Source organism: Bos indicus x Bos taurus, chromosome 10, assembly GCF_003369695.1.
Source record: "Bos indicus x Bos taurus breed Angus x Brahman F1 hybrid chromosome 10, Bos_hybrid_MaternalHap_v2.0, whole genome shotgun sequence".
NCBI classification, from domain to species: Eukaryota; Metazoa; Chordata; class Mammalia; order Artiodactyla; family Bovidae; genus Bos; species Bos indicus x Bos taurus.
This window is the reverse complement of record NC_040085.1, coordinates 81,574,758-81,596,492: the sequence shown is the minus strand read 5'-3', so window position 1 is coordinate 81,596,492 and position 21,735 is coordinate 81,574,758. Positions and strand designations below refer to the sequence as shown.

Below are 21,735 nucleotides of genomic sequence, written 5' to 3'. Positions count from 1 at the left end.
CCAGGGACCCTCTGTGAGGAGGCCTTTTGGGGGGCTCCCCTGCAGAAGTTGTGCACATGTCAACCTGGGCCGGGCAGGGCCGGCTGGGGGGAGGCTGTCTGACTGGGGCACCCTTGGGGCTGCCTGAGCTGGGAGGATAACAGTTAATAACATCTGGGGGCGGCAATTCATCAAGTGATACCCACTGCCTGTGCTGCCTCTTGCTCTCATCTCTCCCTGCCGGGGAACCAGAGGTGGACACTCTAAAGACTTGGGCTTGTCCTCTGGGCAACCTAATACTTGGAAAATTCAACTCAAGGGGATGGGCAACTTCAGACTGACTTAAACAAAAGGACAGCTGCTATTCTGAAGGAATCTGAATCACCCCCAAGCTAATCCACTGGACACACCCTTGCAGAAGAGTGTGTTCAGAACCACCACTTCGTGGCAAATAGATGGAGAAACAATGGAAACCATAGCTCCAAAATCACTGCAGATGGTGACTGCAGTCATGAAATTAAAAGATGCTTACTCCTTGGAAAAATGCTATGACAAACCTAGACAGCGTATTAAAAAGCAGAGACATACTCTGCCGACAAAAGTCCGTCTAGTCAAAGCTGTGGTTTTTCCAGTAGTCATGTATGGATGTGAGAGTTGGACTATAAAGAAAGCTGAGTGCCGAAGAATTGATGCTTCTGAACTGTGGTGCTGGAGAAGACTCTTGAGAGTCCCTTGGACTGCAAGGAGATTCAAACAGTCCATCCTAAAGGAAATCAGTTCTGAATACTCATCGGAAGGACAGATGCTGAAGCTGAAACTCCAATACTTTGTCCACCTGATGGGAAGAACTGACTGATTGGAAAAGACCCCGATGCTGGGAAAGATTGAAGGCGGGAGGAGAAGGGGATGACAGAGGATGAGATGGTTGGATGGCATCATTGACTCGATGGACATGAGTTTGAGCAAGCTCCAGGAGATGGTGAAAGAAAGGGGAGCCTGGGGTGCTGCAGTCCATGGGGTCGCAAAGGGTCGGACACTGAACTGAACTGAAAACTATGGAGGAAATGCAGGGAGGTGCCAGCAATGAGTTTATGCTCAGATGACCCTTCCTTCTGGCTAAGCTGGTGGCTCAGTGCCGCATGAGTATGTCTGCTTCCGTGCACAGCACCTAATGCCCTTCTGGACTTTTCCTCCATGGCCACTGCCCATCAATCCTGAAGACCTAGCTCAACTCATGTGCTGAAGCCCGTGGCATCCCTCCTGCCTCTGTGTTCCATCCTGTGGTTTTTCCTGATGCATTTGATAACTAAGCCTCTTCCTTCGCATGAGTGAGATACAGGAGGTGGGAGATGGGTGAGTAGACAGGAAACAAGATTGGTCTTCGGGGGTAATTGTTGAAACAAGGTAATGAAGGTTCATCATACTATTTGGTCTACTCTCCCCTTGAAATTTTCCGTGAAAAAAATCTTTTTAAAGTTATCTATATTATTCCCAAAGGAGACCCTTAGACCCTTAGGGCTCCAGAGGTGGAGCTTAGGGCAGAAATGAATGGAATTATTTGTATCAGCCACAACTCCAAGCAAGAGTGTGTACGTGCATGCTAAATCGCTTTAGTCGTGTCCGACTCTGTGCAACCCTCTGGACTGTAGCCCACCAGGCTCCTCTGTCCACGAGGAGTCTCCAGGCAAGAATACTGGAATGTGTTGCCATGCCCTCCTCCCGGAGATCCTCCTGGCCCAGGAATCAAACCCAAGCCTCCTGCATTGGCATGTGGGTTCTTTACCACGAACGCCATCTGGGAAGCCCTCAAGAGAGCTCACGTACCGTTCATGTGCAATGTGTGAACACGCAATTTCGCTTCAATAAGTGCAGCAAAAGCAGATCTGAAGCACCCTTTATGTGCCAGGCTCTGGACCAGACGACACTGAGGCGTGAGGTATGGTTTCCTGTGCTTAATTCAGGGCAGCGGGTTGGGTTCCTCTCCAGGGCACTAAACTGAGCCGATTTAAGAAGCCAGTCCTTCTGTCTGTCCAGGAACCAAGATGGACAGTTGATGACTCAAGCCCCAGGATGGGGCCCTGACTTGTATAAGCCTGCTCTTTCTCATTCTCTTTCTAAGGGCCAGTGAGCAGGTCTTCAGATAAGTTTTCCATCTAATCTGAGATGGGATTAAGTCAATTAGTTTAACTGAATCAGGTACTTGATTATGTCATCACCCTTAATATGAAGTTTACATGCAGTGGCAGAAGACCCTATTAATTAATTTTACCTTAAACACTAGAAGGTCAGGCCCAAATAATTCAGCATGCAAATGTATGCAAAATAGGCAAATTAGCATTTGAGACAGACAAATGAGCCCCTATGTTTATTTTATTTTTTAATCAAAAGGAATTCAGCTCTGGACAAGGAGAAATGATGTGAAAGGAGGCTTTTAATACTATTAGCAACGACAACAACCATGGTCATGGTCTCTGCCATTTATCAAGTGCCCACTATGTGTGGGGGCTGGGCTAAATGTGCCATAGCCTCCCAGCAACCCAAAGGAGTGGGGGGCTGGGGGGCTGTTATTCACAGGTGGGGACTCTGAAGCACAGAAAAATGAAGCATCTCACACTGGGGCACCAAGTAGCTCTCTCTAAACCAGTTAGGACTGAGCTGGGAGGAGGGCCCAGGTCTGCCTGAATCCTCAGCAACCATCCTGCTCTGCTCACTGCCCTCTTGGCTGGGCACAGACAAGAGGTGGAGCTGGGGGGTGAGAAGGAAAATGGGCACAGGGGACGCAGTGACTCCTGGTTCTTCTCCACCCCTGGGAGGCACTGTGGGCATGAGGTGGTCAAAAAAGGAGGCAGTGACCTGCGGGTCCACCAGGAGCCACTCCTGAGCCATTGCTGCGATGCAGTTATCTGCTCAGGCTGGAAGAGGAGCATGTGATGGGAAGCGGGGTGTGTGGGGGGGCCGTGCCCCATTTGGCCCTGGGTTAGTGGAGCAATCCAGGCTGAGGTGTCTTAAGCAGTGGCCTGACCCCACATTGTTGCTGAATCAGCACAGGGCAGATTCAAAAACTACTGAGTGTGTAATCCTAAGAGGCTGAGCTCCTTAGTAAGGGCGCTCCAGCCCAGATCCCCGGGGAGCCCAGCCCTGAGTCAGGGAGTCCCTGCTGAAGGAATTCTAGGCTTCCTGCCAACGGTGATACCAGCAACATCTCTGAGCTGTTATCCGCAGGAAGGCTCACTCCCATAAGTCGTGCACATAGCATCTTATATAAGGACTTTCTGACCTGCCCCAATCAACTGTGGGCCTTGGCATCTGAGGTTTAGGACACCTTTGCTACAGAACCACGAATGCTGTATTCATCTTTCAGAGCCAGTGGCAAACACAGAAGGGATCTACAGACAGGAAGATAAACTGTCCCATGTCACATAGCTAGGAAGAATCCGAGTCCACCATAGGTCACTGCCAGAGGGGAACAGGCTGTTTCCCCAACATTATGAACCAAGACGTGAGAACTGTAAAGGAGCAAACCGCACAGACTTTAGAAAGTCCCTCAGCAAAGGTGTGATGTAGAGGATGTGGGTATCTGTGTCTACATAAACATAAAAAAAGTCAGCTCCTTCCTTTTATCCAGTTTTAAAAGGCTGAAGGAGGGGTCTGGAGCCACAGGCAATGAAGAGAAGTCTGGATCACCCAAGACCTGTTCATTACATATACTTCTCATGCCAGAAATGATCTTAAAAATCACAGGATCCAAATTAAGAGACTGGCCTCCCTTAAGATCAGGCAAAAGGGAATAGCGAGCATATGGCTGATGTCAAAGACGTATCAAAAGCATCCCACACCCGCTTGCATTTCATCCCCATGTCAAAGTGCACGAAGGAGGTAGTGCTGGTATTCCCTCTGTGCAGAGAGGTCAGGTGACCTGCCCTGGGTCACACAGCTAGGAAGTTGCAGACCTAGAACTCGAACCCCAATCTGATTCCCAAGCCCACGCTCTTAACCACTCCACTTCACTAGTAGGAAACAAGAGAGTCAATGCCTCTTCTATTTCCCAGTATATGATCAATATGGAGAAAACCCTGTTCTTTGGCCTTTAAGGATCCAAAGAACTTGCTTTGATTGTTACCTAATGTAGAAGCAATCATAGCCCCACTAGAATGCTAATCAGGAGCATCACTGGACCTTCCAAATGCCTGCTCACCTCCAATCTCACAAAGAGAGAAAGGATCCCAGAGAAGAACAGGCTTGCCAAGATCCCACATGGCTCCTGGGTTCCGGGCTCCCACGCATCAGAACCAGAGCCATGGGGAGAAGAGCTGCTAGTCTCTGCCTACACCCTCCCCCAGTCCCGTGTCCCTGTGGGACTCACCTGGGATGTGCTTGGCCCAGCCAATGATGACCACGAGCTCCCTGTCTGCCAGGTCACAGAGAGTGGTCAGAGCCTTGATGTCGCCCTCTGGCATGCCGGGCGGAGGCATGGCATACAGTTTGTCCGGCTCAGCCACCAGCAGGTAGGAGACGATTTTAGTCACTGCAAAGACCAAGGGGAGAATGTAAATGCCTGGGGAAAGAGGAAAGAGGCCAAGGCGGAGCCTGAGATGGCTCTGGAAGAAAATTTGGGTCCCAGGGAGCCCTAGGAAGGTCAAACATGTCTCAACCCTACTCCCTCCCTCCCACCCTGCCTCCCTCTCTCCCTTTCTTCCTTTTTTCTTTTTTTTAAATTTTACTGATGTATAGTTAATTTACAATGCTGTGTTAATTTTTGCTGTATAACAAAGTGACACAGTTTTATGTATACATATATATATATATATACACACATATACATACATATATACACACACACACATATATATATACACACATTCTTTTTTATATTCGTTATATTGGTTTATCCCGGGACATTGGCTATAGTTCCTCGTGCTTACAGTAAGACCTTGTCATCCATCCCCATTCTATGTGTAATAGCTTGCATCCCTTCCAACCCCCAACTCCCTCCGTCCTTCTCGCACACCCCCTCCCTTTCCGACTCCATAAAGTTGCTGGCAGTGATGATTTGGGCTGCTGGGAAATATCCCAACAAGGGAAGCTGCCTGGTAAATTCTCTTGAGAGGACCCTGATTCAAGTGGGAGGTGAGGGGACATGCTCTGGAGACTGGAATCATGCTGCATTTAGAATCCCGTTCTGTACTTCCTGGTGACTCAGATGGTAAAGAATCTGCCTGCAATACAGGAGGCCCGGGTTCTATCCCTGGGTTGGGAAGATCCCCTGGAGAAGAGAATGGCAACCCATTCCAGTATTCTTGCCTGGAGAATTCCATGGACAGAGGAGCCTGGTGAGTTAGACTGAGCGACTAACACTTTCACTTTCTATAAATCCCATAGGAAAGATCTTCTGAATGAAGCAATGAAGCCTAAAGTACTTGATGCCAAGGCCAGACCCTGGTGCCCCTCCTCGGTGGTCCTCAGTGCCCCCATAACCTAGTGATGTGAAGGCAGCATTTCCCCAAAGGACGCCAGATGTTCCAGCAACAGAGGCTGGCAAAAGGGGTGCGGACTGCCCTGCACTCACATGGCTTTTTAGCAGGAGGAGAAATCTGTAAGCTCAGGTATGGGCTGCTCTCTGAGTCCAGCCGTCGCTTGTATTTCTGGCGGCCTCCACGCACTCGGTCGAGGCGCACACCTGTTGGAGAGGAAAGGAAGGTCTCAGAGTTGTTCAACATCACCAGCAGTGTCAGCGCTGACTTCAGAATACCAGCAATGGCTAAATCTTTCAGGGCTACATCCCGATGGCTGTTTGCACCTGTCCCATGGCCAGCCTCAGGCCAGGTGGTTGGACAATCCTAAGATAATCGTCTTCACAGTAATGACCCATCCCGGTTTCCCCTAGGCCTGGCCTGCCTTTCTGGAGTCAGCATCCTCCTGAAATCCCTTCCAAGCAGACTTCAGCTCTTGAGTCTTTCTGTTTCCAGAAGGCAAAGCACAGCAAAAGCACTCCTCCAAGTGCTGGGGAAAGACGACGCATCATTTTAGATCTGCTGTGAATCCAAGCAGGACTGAGTTAGCTTGCCAAGAGAGGAAAGAAATCCCTGCCATGAGTGATACATCCAAAGAGCTAAATAAAATAATGACCTTCAAACTTTTCACACAAGAAGCGTCTAGATGGAAGGCACTCATCACAAGCGTCAATTTCTGGATCCCGCCCTCAGAAATTCTAGGGTTCAGTTCTGAAGTCTGTCTTCTATATAAATGCAGACATAAATGTCTTCTACACAAACCCCACCAGATGGGAATCAGGTGGTCCTGGTCACACCTGGAACATCAGTGCCGAGAAGGATGTGAACAGCAAGTGCAAAAGCAGGTGTGGCCACTCCACACTGACACCCGTTTCCAGTGGAGTAAGGCCCGACCCTAGGGAGACCCTTTATTGTCACCGAGTCCATACCACCTTCATGAAACCCACCCCACTCCCAGCTCCTGCATTCTGGATACACATATTGTTACTTGACACTCCCACCAGCAGGCAGGGCGGACAGGCCCTCCTGTGGGTTCCTCACCCAAGGACACACACACCTACTTGTAGCCACCAACTTGTATGGCCTGCCCTAAAAAGATGGCTAGAGCCCATCGACTTAGCTCCAAGTGAGAACACCATAAGCAAAGTGGCTCTCCTTGCCTCACCACGAGACGGACCTTGACTGGAACAGGCAGGAAGTCAAAGACAGAGTCCAAGGCCCCAGAGGAGCAAGCTCGGGGGCTTCACCTTTCTCGTCCTTTCGCCAAAGGTCAACAGCATCACAATACGGAGCTCCAGCCAGTTGGTCTTCATGGCCCTGTCTTTCCCTGGTACTTCCTCCTGCTGGTCCTACCTTCTGCCACCTTCCCGGCCCACAGGGGAGTGCCAAGGGCCTGGAGGCTGCTGTAAGCACACCCAGCCAGGCTGCCCAGAGGGAATGTCTTTTAGGGGGCAGTCACTGCTCGGCATTTCGTCAGCAGTGTCCATTTTACCGCACAACTGGCGCTTTTGTATCTGACGATGAACACGGCTGTAGTAAGTTTTTCCTTTTCCAGGACAGGGTCTACCCAGCGTCCCACCCCTGCTTCCTATTTCAAGGCAGCTCCTCTCTTGTCTTCTTATTAAGGAGGCCAGCAGTATTACACTCAGCCACCGGGGTGTGGGCAGCCCTGGGCCAGACTTTCTTGGTTAGGGCATCTCCCGTGCCTGGGCTCTCAGAGGCTTTCCTTGGTCCTTGTCTGGCTAAGTGTGGTCCTTAAGCCTCCTGACGAGTTTCCAATGAACTTCCCTTCTGCGTCAAGAGTCAGAATGGTTTGCAACTGGCCACATCTATAGTGGGTGCTCCAGGACCAGATGCTGAGATAACGCGGGCAGTTTATCTGGGAGGCGATCGCAGGAAGGAAGTCAGTACAAGTGTGTTCCTGAGTGGACCACTGCTGTGGGCAACCGGCTCAGCCTCACTGCAGACCCGGGGAGGCAGTGTAGAACATGCCTTAGCTACGGTGCTGGGGACAAGGGCCACTGGGGCGTTTAGCCACTTCTCCCACAGTCACTGGCAAGTCACAGGTCCGGGTTGAGCAGGCTCTGGTGGCCAGAGAAAACCACAGTCATGAGGTGGCGGGTTAGCACACACTCGATAGAACCCTGTGTAGGTGTGTGCGGGGCACCGGCCGCTGCCTCCTTCTCGAAGTGTGGTCCATGACCAGCAACAGCAGTAGCAGGGCAGAGCTTCTCCCGGGTGGAAGCTGAGCTAGCATTTCAGCAGGGTGATTCGTAGGCACAGGAAGAGTTTGAGCTGGGCTGCACCACAGCCTCCGAGCAGACGTGGCTGAATAATCCACTTCCATCAGCACCTCGGGAACTTGAAGGGGCAGCTGAATCCCATTCAGCAAAAGACCAAGACCCGTGTGCCAATGGGACTCACCCCTCCCAGCCCCTTCTGGGAGGGCAGAAGGAGCAAGAACATGAAGGCAGGAAGGATGGTCCCCCGTTCCCTGAAGAGTCTTCCTGACCCCGTCCTGTGACCCAGCCTGAAGGCACCTCAGCCCTGCCTACTACCCCCGAGGAGAATCCAACCCTCCACCAGGCTTCTCCGCCTGGAAAGCTGGCAAGACCGTGAGTGAAAACGCCAGGCAGCAGGCACAGAGGACCGTGAGGACCCCCGTCTCCTGAGCACCTACTATGTGCTAGGGTCTGACCTGGAGTCCAGAGTGGGCCCCTTCTCCACTTCACTGGCTTTCTCTGCTAGAAGCCAGTCTCATGAAGTCCCCCCTCCCACCCAAGCTGCCTGATCCCAGACAGCTGTCAACAGGACAGGGAGCTGCTCAACAGGGAGAAAAGGAGGCACCCACCCCTCAGCGGGGCAAGGAGCTGGGCATATGCCACCTCCGTCCCTGCCTCCCCGTCTAATACACTCTATCCTCACACAGGGCCTGGCACTTCGTGGGTATTCAAGAAAATCTTGATACATGCACGAATGGACCTGCCTCCAACCCCCACCCCCTCAGCCCCCATCCAGGCTGGGTGCTTCTTCCCGGGCTCCAATAACACACTGGGCTTCTTCTAATTAGGCACCCCTTACGACCAGGGGCCGCTCACCATCCTACTCCAGGGGTGCCATGGCACGCAGTGCGCCACGTGGGTGCTTAGAAAATGGAGCTGTCAGTATGATCATCACCATCATTAGTACTCTTCCCCCAAGTTGTGTGCAGCCCTCTGGTAAATCACATCGACAATGAGAATGTGAACAGCCAAGCTTATGGTGGAATTTCTCTATGTGCTGCCATATTTAGTCCACAAGGTATACAGCTGGGGTTATTATCCCCATTTTATAAGACAAACTGAGGCTCACAGAGATTTAGTAATTTGCCCAATAAATGAACCAATACCCAAGCTCTTTGCCATTCCAGGGTATGACATCCTAGGGCACAGCAGGTATAACTTCTCTAAATTTTCTCCTCTAGATCTTGACCGCACAATGGTCAATAGCTGCAATCAATAAGTGTATTGATTATCAGGTTATTCTGTTTAAAAAAAAAAAAAGGAGCCTGTAGGGTTTGATTATGCACAAATTGATATCTGGCATCGAGGTTTGTTTGCTCTCCTTGCTTCCCGTCTGCTTTTCCAAGTCGTGCTCAGCTCACAAACCCAAATCCCTCCAGCCCACAGGATCCAGTGATCGAGGTCCCAGGCCGGCTCCGCCCTTACAGGTTGGGCAGCCTAGGCCATGTTGGCTCTCATGGCCTTGGTCTCAGTGTAGAGATGGAAGCTGTGGTTATACCAACTCTGCTCGCAGCATGTGGCTTTTGCAACAAGAGACAAAATAGTGGGGAAATGGTTGGTAAATCGGAAAGTGGTTTCAGTAGCCGAGCGAGGCCATTACTCCCATGGCTCTGGGTCCCAGCACTTCACGTGCCACCTCCAACTCAACAGGCTTTTAGTGGCCAGGGTCCCGTCTGCCCCAGTTCTGAGATCTCCCTTCCCCATAACACTGCCCCACAGTCAGGGTGTATCAATGACCATTTAGGGTAGAGCTGTCCAGGGTCATAGATCCTGGTTGGGGTTGGGCAGATGGGCCCCCATCTAAATGAATAGCCCAAACCATCCCAAAGGCAGTTCATATCCTGGACGCACCTTTGAAGGCCCAGTTCAAGTATTATCTCTACTGGGAAACCTTTCCAGACTCCCCTGGCAGAGCTGACCATGCCATTCTTGGGCTCCCTTTGTCCTTTCTGTGTTACAGCCACCAAGGTCAAAACAACTCTTCACCATTGTACACCATGCGCCCATCTCCCTGGTGGATTGTGGGCAACTCCTGGACAAGGACTTTCATTTATCATTGCAGTCCCGGTTCAGCACCCAGTTTATGGGAGGCAATCAAGTGTCTTAGTAAAGTGATGTGCCCGTTAAAATGAAGCCCTTCCGACTAAAGAAACAAGAGACTGTCCAGGTCTGATCCTTTCCCCAGCTTCCATTTGTCTCTCCAGCCTCCAGAAATTCACTCTCTCAAGGCAGCCCATTCCTCCTGAAAATTTCCCCTGGTACTGACCTAAATTCTGTCCCCAGATCACTTCCTACCCTGCATTCCATCCACAGGATTAACTCCCTTCCACAAGACAACGCTTTATGGACTTGAACATCCTTGGACACCCTCCTTCCATTAAGCCAAGCGCCCTTTATTTCTTACATTTGTACAGTGTTTTCAGACCAGTCACCTCCTCGCCTTCTATGCATTTGTCTTTATTGATATGATCTGCTCTGCCCTGAGAAGGTTCAGCCCCTCAGGGGCAGAGACAGTGCACAGAGATCTGCATTCCTTGGCACTCAGCCAAACAGACATTGGTCTGTGCTTATACTTACTATCTGCCAATGTGCGTGTTTTTTTCCTTGACTCTGCTGCACATATTTAGTGAACAAGAAGCAGCCCCTTCCCAAGAGGTAATGGTATGGACTGGGTTCTCATCCAGAGAGATACAGCAGCATCCTGCTGCTGCTGCTAAGTCACTTCAGTCGTGTTCAACTCTGTGCGACCCCATAGATGGCAGCCCACCAGGCTCCCCCGTCCCTGGGATTCTCCAGGCAAGAACACTGGAGTGGGTTGCCATTTCCTTCTCCAATGCATGAAAGTGAAAAGTGAAAATGAAGTCGCTCAGTCGTGTCCGACTCTTAGCGACCCCATGGACTGCAGCCCACCAGGCTCCTCTGTCCATGGGATTTTCCAGGCAAGAGTACTGGAGTGGGTTGCCATTGCCTTCTCCGAGCATGTTGTATCATGAATCCTTTAGAGGTGGATCACCAAATTCTAACCATTGGGTCTAATAGACATTCTTAGTTGTCTACCCAATTTTCATTCCATTCCCCCTTTTCCATGCTAACAGGATCCAGATTTTCTTCATACACACAATAAGCCCTAGCTAGTCTGAGCAATTTTGTTTCCTACATTTTCAGTCTCCCTGGTAACCGAGGCTGGTCATATGGCCTGGTTCTGGCCCATGGGATATAAGGGGAAGCCCATGGTGGGAGCTTCTGGGAATGGTTTTGCTTTTCTGATAAAAGAGACAGACATTGTTGGTGCAGCTCTTTTTGCCTTTCTTCTGCCCTGACCTGGAAGATGAACCCTAGAGCTGTGGCAACCACCTTGCAACCATGAAGCAGCCATGTGAAGATACCAAACACCAGAGAAGAAAGGCAGAGCCTGAGCCCCTGATGCTGTGACCGAGAAGTCCATGCAATCGCCCATCTCTGGACTTCTTGTTTGGCGGGGAAATCAATCTCATTTATTGATGCTTAAGCCACTAGCAGTCAAGTTCTCTGTAACTTGCAGCAAAAAGCAATTTTCACTGATACGATGTGCAATTACTTTTTAAATTAGGATACTTAAGTCTTAACAAACAGCAAATGGAAAGAAAATAAAGGTGGGGATTCGAACCTGAAATGAGAGTAGACTTATTGTTTGTGTTCTTATATTAGTGAAATATATAAAAGGCAGGCTTAGGGAGCATATTAAAATACTAAGTAATTTACAGTTACTGTCTGGGATTATTACATTGTATCATCTTATTGATACTTTCTGAATTTAAAGAGGCATCAATAATATTCTCAGGTAAAGTATACCAGATCTCCAAATACTATAATAAATACTTATCCTTTGCTTTAATGACTATTCAGTACAGTTTAATCCCTTAACATGTGCAGGCCAAAATTAAGTATTCATAAGTGTGTCATTTGAATACAAAAAAGGTTGATAATTGCTGGAATACATGTACCATGAAGACTGAGGCCTTTAGCTGAGCCCAGGCCCGGATAAGAACCTCTCCCCTTTCTTGGCCAACATGGTAACCCCCTTAAATCTAACAGACATAAGTATAAGATGAAGTTCACCTCTCCTGACCAGTTGCTCCCTGGTGCTGCCCCTGCTGTAAGTGCTGCATGTGTATTATTTCATTTAGGGATTGCAACAACCCTATGAGGGAGCTTCTATTATTATCCCATTTACAGATGGGGGAAAATGAGTCACTTGCCAAAGCCTCATAGGAAGGAATGTGATCTGACGCCAGAGCCCAGGCTCTCAACCACTCCTGCGTGCTATGTCTCTCAAGGGGCCCTGAGTCACCGTGGTGGTAGAAGAAATGCAGTGGGGGGCCAGGGCCACACTGCACGCCCCTGGGGACCATTCACCTGCAATTCCATCTGAATGTGCCCTGGAGCTGTGCCTCCCAGCGCCCTGCAGTCTGTGTGTAATACACCTAGAACCATTGAATTGTACACTTTACCTGGGTGAATTATATCTCAGTATAGTAATCATATAATCATATATAAATATATAATTACTACCTGCTTTTTTCATTTGAAAAGCCCCTGATGCTGGGAAAGATTGAAGGCAGGAGAAGGAGATGACAAAGGATGAGATGGTTGGATGGCATCACTGACTCAATGGACATGAGTTCGAGTAAACTACAGGAGTTGGTGATGGACAGGGAGGCCTGTCCATGGGGTCGCAAAGAGTCGGACACGACTGAGTGACTGAACTGAACGGATAGTAATTATATCTCAAAATAGTAATATGCCCGGTACGCAGTAGGCACTTAGTAGGAATCTCTTTCCTTTCTTTGCCTAGGAAAGTGGTAGTGTCTGCCTCGAACTGCCTCATGGGAAGAGAGAGAAACACACCCCCTTAGTTATAACTACTGTGGGTCAGATGTGTTAAACAAAACCTCTCAAGAAACCAAGATTCAGAGACGCAGAATACTGTGCCCAAGGGCACACGGTGCCAACACAGGTACCCCCCTGAATGTGCTCACATTCACTGAGCCCACACAGTCCCCAACCCCCAGGAGCCTTATCCCTGGGCTGGTCTCCCTACACTTGCAATGCCCAACCCCACTTCCCAGCTCAGGGCACAGGAAAGAGCAAAGAAGCTGCTGGGCTGCTCTGGGAAGAAACTGCTTGGAGGTGGAGGGGATAGGGGGGTGCTCCCCCAAGCCTCTGCCCCATCTGCTGACCTCTCCAACCGACCGCAGGCATGTCAGAGCAGCCAGGGCTGACGGCTGCTGCGCCCTAGATCAGATGACCACTTGCTGACTTGTAAGATCAGGCTTCTGACTTTTTTCTTAATGGAAGTAAATAACTCCTGCACCCCCGACCCCTCAACTCCCCGCTTTCTTCTCCAGTGCCCTCCCTAAGCTGGCCGAGATCCCAGCCTTTCGGAAGTAAAAATAGCAGAGTATGCAGGGGCGGCAGCAGCTGCGGGGTGGGGGTGGGGGGCAGTTTAAGTTTCTTTCTTTTATCCCAGAAACTAAAAATAACCAGGTAAAGCTGGGGAAAGCATGGCCCCGCACCTGGCCCACAGCCTGTCCCTGTGACAGGCACTGAGGGTCACATTTCTCTTCCCACAGGAAACGCTCAGGCAAGGTTCTGAGCCTGGGTCTTCTCCTGTCCTGACACTGCAAAATTGTCATAGTCAAGACCCTTCTCTTCCCCCTAGAAATCCCCACCCCAACCCGGCTCCCACCCACACCCACCCAATTGAATGTCCTTGGTTTATTAATGATGTATACAATGCTGTGCAGTTTGCAAAGCTCTTTCCACATCTCATTTGATCTGTGTCACAAAATTGAGGGAGAGAGAATATGTGATTATTACCATGCCCAAGTGAGAACTGAGGCTCAGAAAGGTCAGAGAACTCTCTCAGGGACGCACAGCCAGGAAAGGTCAGAGGGAGGATCTGAATCTTGATCTCCAAGGTTCTATCATCTTTGCTCTGAACTTGAGACCACCCATCCCGTATGACCATCAGAATGTCCTGAGAGCCTTTGAACGACACAGACCTTAAGGGCTTACCCCCTTCAAGGTTCTGAGTCAACTGGTTCTAAGTTAATAGGGGAGATATACAGGAAACGGTAATTTTGCAATCACTCCTCTAGTGACTCAGATTATCTACCAGGCCTGGGAAGCACTGCACTAAACCTGTTTTACACGGTACTTTTGTCTAAGCAGTGTTCCTTCCAGGAGGCTTCGGTGTTGACTCTGTACCTATAAGTTCTACCAAACTATAGCTGACCCCTCTCCAGAAAGAGAAGCAACCCCCTCTAAAGGTGATAGGAGGACCCTGGGCTCTGGAGGCCCAGGGACTGTGGGTCACGTGGACATGCTGATGCCCACCTAGCAGCCTAGAAGAATGCCCTAAACACTCATCCACAGCCCCTGCACAATCTGGGCTCCCTCCAGCCACCTGTCCTGCAGGGGTTTCTGGGTGACAGGTGAGCTCACCTTGCTGTCTCAGGCAGGACAGCTGCCTTGGGCTGCCTTTCACCCTGCTGCCGTATCATAATATGAAGTGTGCCTCGCACTTGGCCCCCTACAAGCTCAGAGAATGAAACCTTGCAGGTGGATAAACACACATGCCGCCTAGTTCTCCAGGGCTTGTGCCAGCTGCTCCAGAGTGGGTGAGATGGCACTGGGGGATGAGGTCCTAGCCTTCTGCCTTTTAAAGAAGTGTCCACTCTCTTGCTGCTCTCTCCTCCGGACCCTTCCCACCCAGAGCACTATGTCCCCAAAGACATTTTGGCAGGGCTGAGTTATCCTTGCATTCCCACCTACCAAGAAGTCTCTAAAACTGAACACCTAACCAGGAAAAGCTGTTTCAGCCCAGTCTCTCTTTCCATTCCCTTCCTCTTCTTCCCATCTGGGGACAGGCTCTAGGCTACTGGCCAAGGCATCTACAATGAGTTGGACTGGGCTTCTTAGGAGGAATTCCTGGGACTTCCCTGGTGACCTAGTGGTTAAAACTCTGCCATGCAATGCAGGGGACAAGGGTTTGAAGCCTGCTCACTGCAACTACTGAGCTTGTGCACTCTGAAGCCTGTGTGCTGCAATTACTAAAGCCCAGGCGCTCTGGAGCCCACACAACACAACTAGAGAGCCCGAGAACCACAGCGAAAGATCCCACACGATACAGTGAATATCTCATATACCACAACCAAGACCCAACACAGCTAAATACATTTTTTTAAAAAAAGAATGAATTCCTGTATAACCAAGGAGACTAGATTCCCCCCAACTTGATTATTTACTAGCTGTGTGGCCTTGGGCAAATCACTTGAACTCAGCTGCACTAGATCAGTCATGGCAAAAAGCTGTGAGCTACACCACCACCCTCCATTTCCTAGTCTGTGGCAGACATTGCTAATCAACCACGGCACTCTTGCCTACTGATTCCGGGTTCTGCCTAAGAAGCCTTTCAATCACGCATTCTAGGCAGCTGCCCCACACCCTAGAGTTGACAGTTCACCTAAAAGCAGTTTGCCATCTTGGAGCCAGCTCACTGTACTCAAAAGTCCAGTCCAGCAAAGTCCAAGACCAACATGGGGAAGGCAGATTAGGTATGCATCTTTACAGTAGCAGGTTAAGAAAACACATTTAAAAAAAAAAAAATTGACACAGAAGTACAAACTGTAAAGGAAAAAACTGATAAATTCAATTTATTAATATTACTAACTTCTGTCCATCAAAGACTCCATAAAGAGAAGAAAGCTGCAAATGAGAAAAATGACTAGTAAAATGGCCAGAATATATGGAAAAATTGGGGACAGGCTCAGATAAGCACCTCGTGGAGCATAGCCCTGTGCTGGGAAAGATTGAGGGCAGGAGGAAAAGGGGATGACAGAGGACAAGATGGTTGGAGGGCATCACTGACTCAGTGGACATGAGTTTAAGCAAGCTCCAGGAGATGGTGAAGGACAGGGAAGCCTGGCGTGCTGCAGTGCATGGGGTCACAAAGAGTTGGACACAACTGAGCGGCTGAACAACAAGAACAGCATATCGTCTGTGGCCGTGTTCACATTACAACAGCAGAGTTAAACAGACAGAGACCTTGTGGCCCACAAAGCCAAATGTGTGTATCCGGCTCCTATAATACAGAAATGAAAATAAATGAATTACAGAACCACGCAAAAAGAAGCATTCATCTCAGAAATACTGACTAAAATAACCAAGATGCAGAAGAATATGTACAGTATAATTTTACTTAAAACTAAAAAACATGATATGATTCAAGATACAAACCTATGATAAAACTACAAAGAAAGGCAAGGAAAAATAATGTGAAATCAGGATAATAGTTGCCCCTGAAAGTAATGAATGGGGGCTTAGACACAGAGGGAACCTCAAAAGTAAGGGTAAAATTTCTTTTTCTTAGATGTTATGGACAGGACCAGTAGTCTTCCTACTTTACATGTGTTTTTGGCAAATAACAATGCCTGTCCTTTAAGATACGTTCTTTTCTTTTTCCACGCTGACACAGTTTTAGTTGGACACATGGCAGTCCCAGCTAAAGACTACAGTTCCCAGACATCCTTGCACAGATGTGTGGCCATGTGACTAGATTCCACCAACGGGCTGTAAATGGAAGGAACTTGTGCCACTCTGGCTCCAGCAATTGGAATGATTTGATGTAATGATTTATCTCCCAGACATGGGGATAACTGGGTCCACTTGCTAAGGATGCTAAAGCTGCCTAAACAGTCCTGGATCACCCTTGGCTCTTTGGACTATTTAATGAGAAAGAATTAAAATTTCATCTTGCTTAAGTCTGAGTTTTTTGTTTTGAGGAAGGCAGTCTCTTTGTACAGAAGTTTAGACTTACCTTAACTAATATAATATACTGTAAATATTTTTCTGGATCTACTAGATGCTTACTTTTTAAGGGATTGTTTTGCTTGTTTTTGTTTGTTTTTATTTTTAAAGTGGATGGATATACTAAGTGCTGTCAACTCTTCAGGAAAGTTGCATTGAGAAAGGCAACAGGGTAAGACAGCAGTAGCTGAACAGAGATAAAGTCTGGATCAAAGTCCAGATGTGAAAGTGAAAGTTGCTCAGTTGTGTCCAGCTCTTTGCAACCCCATGGACTATACAGTCCATGGAATTCTCCAGGCCAGAATACTGGAGTGGGCAGTTCCCTTCTCCAAGGGATCTTCCCAACACAGGGATTGAACCCAGGTCTCCCATATTGTAGGCGGATTCTTTGCCAGCTGAGCCACCAGGGAAGCCCAAGAATACTGGAGTGGGTAGCCTATCCCTTCTCCCACAGATCTTCCTGACCCAGGAATCAAACAGGGGTCTCCTGCATTGAAGGTAGATTCTTTACCAGCTGAGCTACCAGGGAAGCCCTAAGTACAGTTGTGGGTTTTTTAAATTAAATTTTGTTTCTGTGCCGATGAAAATGATCCAGCAGTGAGGAAGGTTTGATGGGGCTGGAAGCAGACATGATACTATGTGAAGTCCCTGATAAAGAGGAATGCAAGTTAGAGCAGAGGTGGGGAGATTGACTTTTGATAGGAATAGAAATACTTCTAACAAGAGTGAAGATGGAAAACAAGTGGGAAGGTTTGTGGATTCAACAGCAGGAAGTTTAGAAATTCCCTATTTAACTGTTTCTATTTTCTCAAGCAAATATGAAGCAAGGTCATCAGCCAAGGAGCAGGGAGGGAGGCTACGGGAGATTCAAAACTGCCCTCTGGAACACAGAAGAAATCAATGATTTAGCACAATGTGGAGTCTCTCAAATCAATGACCGACATCTTACTTTGTGGTACAACTCTAGGGGCTTTCTGCGGTGAATGGAGAGCAAGATGAATCAGGCGCTATTATCATTTCCGTTTTACAGAGGAGGAGAGGGAGGCTTAAGACGTAAATCACCCAAGGAGCTGATAAATGTGCTACTGGGGTTTTACAGGGTCTATATGACCATTGAACCTGTTATCCAATGTCCAATGAGCCAAAGCCCTGAATGAACAGTAAGAAGAGCTCAGCACAGACAAGACCATCCTCTGCGATGACCATCCTCTGCGATCAACACAGTTCCTCACCAGAGTCATCAAGTCATCGAGGCTGAGTGGCCCCAGGTGTGAGGCCACACGGGAAGATATTGGGAGCCATCAGCTAGCTGTGTGTGCCTATGCATATGTGCCTGTAGGGTGGAAAGTGGTTCAGGGCGATACAAACATCCATCAGAGTTCTTGGGCTCTAGTTCAAAACTGTTCTCTGAAGTGCTCAAGAGTTGTTTTGTTTCAGGACACTAATGTATTTTAGAAAAGAAAGAGAATTTTTAAAGGCAAGTCATCTCTCATCCTCTTTCTTCATTCATAGGGCCAGAGAAGTGGTATTTCTGGCATGGGCTAGAGGCAGGAGACTATAAATACAAAGCCATTAAATCCCATGCAGCAGGAACCTGATCGGGGCTGCCTTTTAATTTCCTGACATGAGCTGGCCACTAACCCAATTACCCAGAATCCCTGGAGGAGCCCTCTGCCTTCCCAACAAGCACAAAGAGAGTGAGAGCGTATTGCATGGACGGCAGCCCAGCTTTCACGGAAATCAAATATCTTTTAGAAAACACTTGGGGAAAGGCAGGCCAGGGGCTGAGGGGAGGAGGAAAGGGAGCAGACCTGGGAGGCTGGGGGCCTGAGGGAGGTAAAGTGAGCTGAGGAGAAGAAGTGTGCAGGGACAATCTGTGCAGGGTGATTTGCTGAATTTCCAGATGTGGGGGGCGGGGGGGGGGGGGGGTGCTGTGAAATGTAGCAAATGGTTTTCCAGGTTCTCCTGGCTTAGGGGCCATGAGGCCACACCCTCACCCATCAGGGGAGACTGTCTCCACAGTCGTCCCAAGGGAGACCCTCTCATCCTCATTTTAGACCCTAGATGGGGTCCGCCCAAGGCAGATGCCGCCTCTAAGACTCCCACGAGCAAATCCAGGAAGAGAATCAGGGCAGCTGGACACCAATGTGCCCCGCCTAACACAGTGGTTGGATTTTCGAAAAGTTGAGCTCAAACGAGACCATCTTTGAATCAAATACTATTTGAATGTACCGGGGAAGCTGACCTCTTAAAGCAAGCCCACAGTGGATCTTACCAAGGAATTGTCCCATCTGGGCCTCACCTTGGCCTGGTGATGGAGAACAGGTTTCAGCATCAACACCCCTGCTCCACAGGTGAAGAAACAGGCGTCAAAGAAACAGCAGACACGGCAAGGACACCTCAGAGTCAGGAGAGGACGTGGGCACCAACTCAGCCCAGAGCAGATTTTGTATTCAGTTTCTTATAAAGAGAACCATCACCCTTTCCCCTGAAGATACAGATTTTCAAACACTGGGTTAAAGTGAGACAGACCCTTGGACATCACCTAGGTTCCACAGCTGAAGCTTCCAGAGCCAACAGCAGCCTCGAGGCAGAGGCTGAGCCAAAGAAAGCCCCACTTCTGACTTCCCTGGCAGGTGCTAGCCACCCACCCCCCCGCCCCACAATCACACGGCAACCTCTCAGGTCATTTTACTTAAGAAAGACTGTAAAAGGCAACCAGAGCTGCTAGATAGAAGAGGGAAACGGGTGGGGAGGAGGGGGAAGGTGGCCTTCCATTCCCCACTTCCCCGGACCCCTCCCCCAGAAGACCCAGGAGCCCAGAGCCTGGCTCCCCAACACCCGAGGCCCGCCATGGAGCCTTGAAGATGGCAGGCCACCTTGGGGAAGACTGGAGTCTGCATTTCAGGGGTCAGGTCAGAGTCTGAAAGGAATCAGAGGGAGGCAAGGAGTCTGTGCTGACTCTGGGGACCTGGGCTCCCTGCTCATGGTGGGGGCCAAAGTGGAGGGGGGTGGCACCCCCCAAACAAAAGCAGGAGCCAGGGTAGCTGCCAAGAGCTACTGCCTGGCAGAGACCCAGGCTCGGCAATAAGGTACGTTCCTCCTAAGGGACCAGTCCCCGTGGAGCTCCTGATCCCAGCACCTTGCCAAGTTTCGGCACCATGGGACAAGCTCAATGAGCTAAACGGAAGCCTTGGAGCCTTTGTGTCACCTTCCCTCGCCAACTACGGGGGCAGGGCAGAGCGGGGAGGGGAGCGTTCTAGGGTCCGCACCTCCTCCTGGGGCCCAAGCTCCTGAGGGACCTAGGGCCGGACCCCAGGAAGCTCACCATGCTCCCCCACCCCCCAGCAGCCCATGCCAACATCCTGGGGCACACAGCCTCCATCTCACTCCTCTTAAATGGCTGGGCTGCTGTTGCCGATGGATTGCGCCCTTGGCATCTGCTTCCTGGCCTGTGTGGATCTCCCTCATCATTCCCCTTTTCTGGAGGTCACTAGGAAGTACCCCGACTCTCTTCCCATCACTGGGTAGTCCCTAAAAAAAAACTCTGTTCAAGGGCTGCCAAGTGGCCTGGGGATTGAGCGGCCATCCCCACTTTTTCCTTCTCTCTCTGTCCCTGGGACTGGCAGCCTCCCCAAGCCCTGACCTGTGCCGTGGGGAGGAGACACAGCAGAGCAGAGAAGCTCCAGGCCCTAGGCTCCGGGACGCACACCCCTCAAACCAGCGTGAGTCCTCACAGGACTCGGGTTTGTACCCTTCAAATTCAGGAGTATATTGACAGCAATCAGCTTCCTTCAGCTCCCAGTTCTTCGGATGCTGTGAAATATGCTGAGAAAGGCTATGCACCCCACCCAGGAAAGGCTGCTGGACATTTGGTCCCCAGCTTGAGTCAGGACCCTCACACCAGCTTCCCAGAACATCCTCACAAGCTTAAGTGCAAGGAGTCTCTCCAAGGCTGAGAAAGCCTCTGACAGGTGCCTTGCAGGATGCAGGAGAGAAGTCAGGAGACCAGTGCTAAGGCGCGCCTCTGTGGACATTTGTTCACAGTTTCCTCATCTGTGGACCCCAGGATGCTTTGGAGGAGCAGAAAGAACCTGGTGCAGAAATCAGGGGACCTGGTTCGGCCACTAGCTTGAGTCCCTCCTACGGAGGGGTGGACCAAAATTGGGTAGAATCAAATAGACAAGCCTTTCAGCAGGTCCAGTGCAGCCTGTTTCTAATCTAGAAAGAGGACTGACTCTGTGGTCGATTCCTCCACTCCCACTTCGCAGAGCAGCTGGCCTGTGAGTAAGAGTTGAGTGGCCTTCTCCATCTCAAAAGTGTTACATGAAGCAACGAGTAAGACACGCAGTTTAAAAGCTGATGAGACATGTCGACACTGGGGTGGTGGAAGAACTGGGCTGGGCCGAGGTGAAGGAGAAGCCCAGATTGGAAGACAGAGGGAGGGAGTCCCGATTTGCACATCACAACAGTATCCAAGTCATCCTACTAACAAAGCACCTCCAATTTGGGCCCTCTGGCCCAGGGGGCGTGGAGAAGAGGCTGGGAAAAGGGCCCTGGGCTCCTCAAGGCTGGGCTGTAGAAGCCTCTTCCAGCAAGGGCCTGCGTTCCTATCCTGTCCCTTCCTCTTCTCTCCTAGCCCCTCAGGATCAGATCATCTGATCATCAGCACACACCGTTTTTCCTGCCTCCTCCCATTTCTGGAAGGATCCTAGGGCCCCAAACCATAGAAGCTAATCTGTAAGAATTGTCACTGGTTCCCCTTCAAAGCGGAGGAAGGAGAGAAACACACACAGACCCCATTTCCAAGTACGCTACTCCATGAGGGTCATCAGCCTGAGCAGATGGACGGGGAAGGTGGTGGAGAGACCGAGAGCTGTGCTGTCCTAATAACGAGAAGCACGGTCACTTTAAATTTTCTACTCGCCACCCTAAAGAAGGTTAAAAAGAAGCTGGTGATGTCAATGTCATAATATGGTTTGTTTAACCCAGTATACCCAGATTATCATCATCTCAACACGTAACCATTTTTAAAATTGTTACTGCCATATTTCATAGGCCTTTTCACCATCTTAGTGAGTTTTCGAAGTCTGGGGTGTGTTTTACACTTAGAA

At 49.7% G+C, this 21,735-nt stretch overlaps 1 protein-coding gene across 2 annotated transcripts in view; it reads right to left on the bottom strand.

The window, feature by feature from the left end:
* ESRRB (estrogen related receptor beta) overlaps positions 1–21,735 on the bottom strand; it is a 186,308-nt gene that overhangs the window by 14,648 nt on the left and 149,925 nt on the right. For both annotated transcript variants that reach the window (XM_027552505.1, XM_027552504.1), the window contains exons 4-5: positions 5,546–5,656; positions 4,343–4,504 (exon numbers count right to left, since the gene is read on the bottom strand). In XM_027552505.1, the coding sequence (XP_027408306.1) occupies positions 4,343–4,504; positions 5,546–5,656 (273 nt within the window). The remainder of the gene's footprint in view (positions 1–4,342; positions 4,505–5,545; positions 5,657–21,735) is intronic.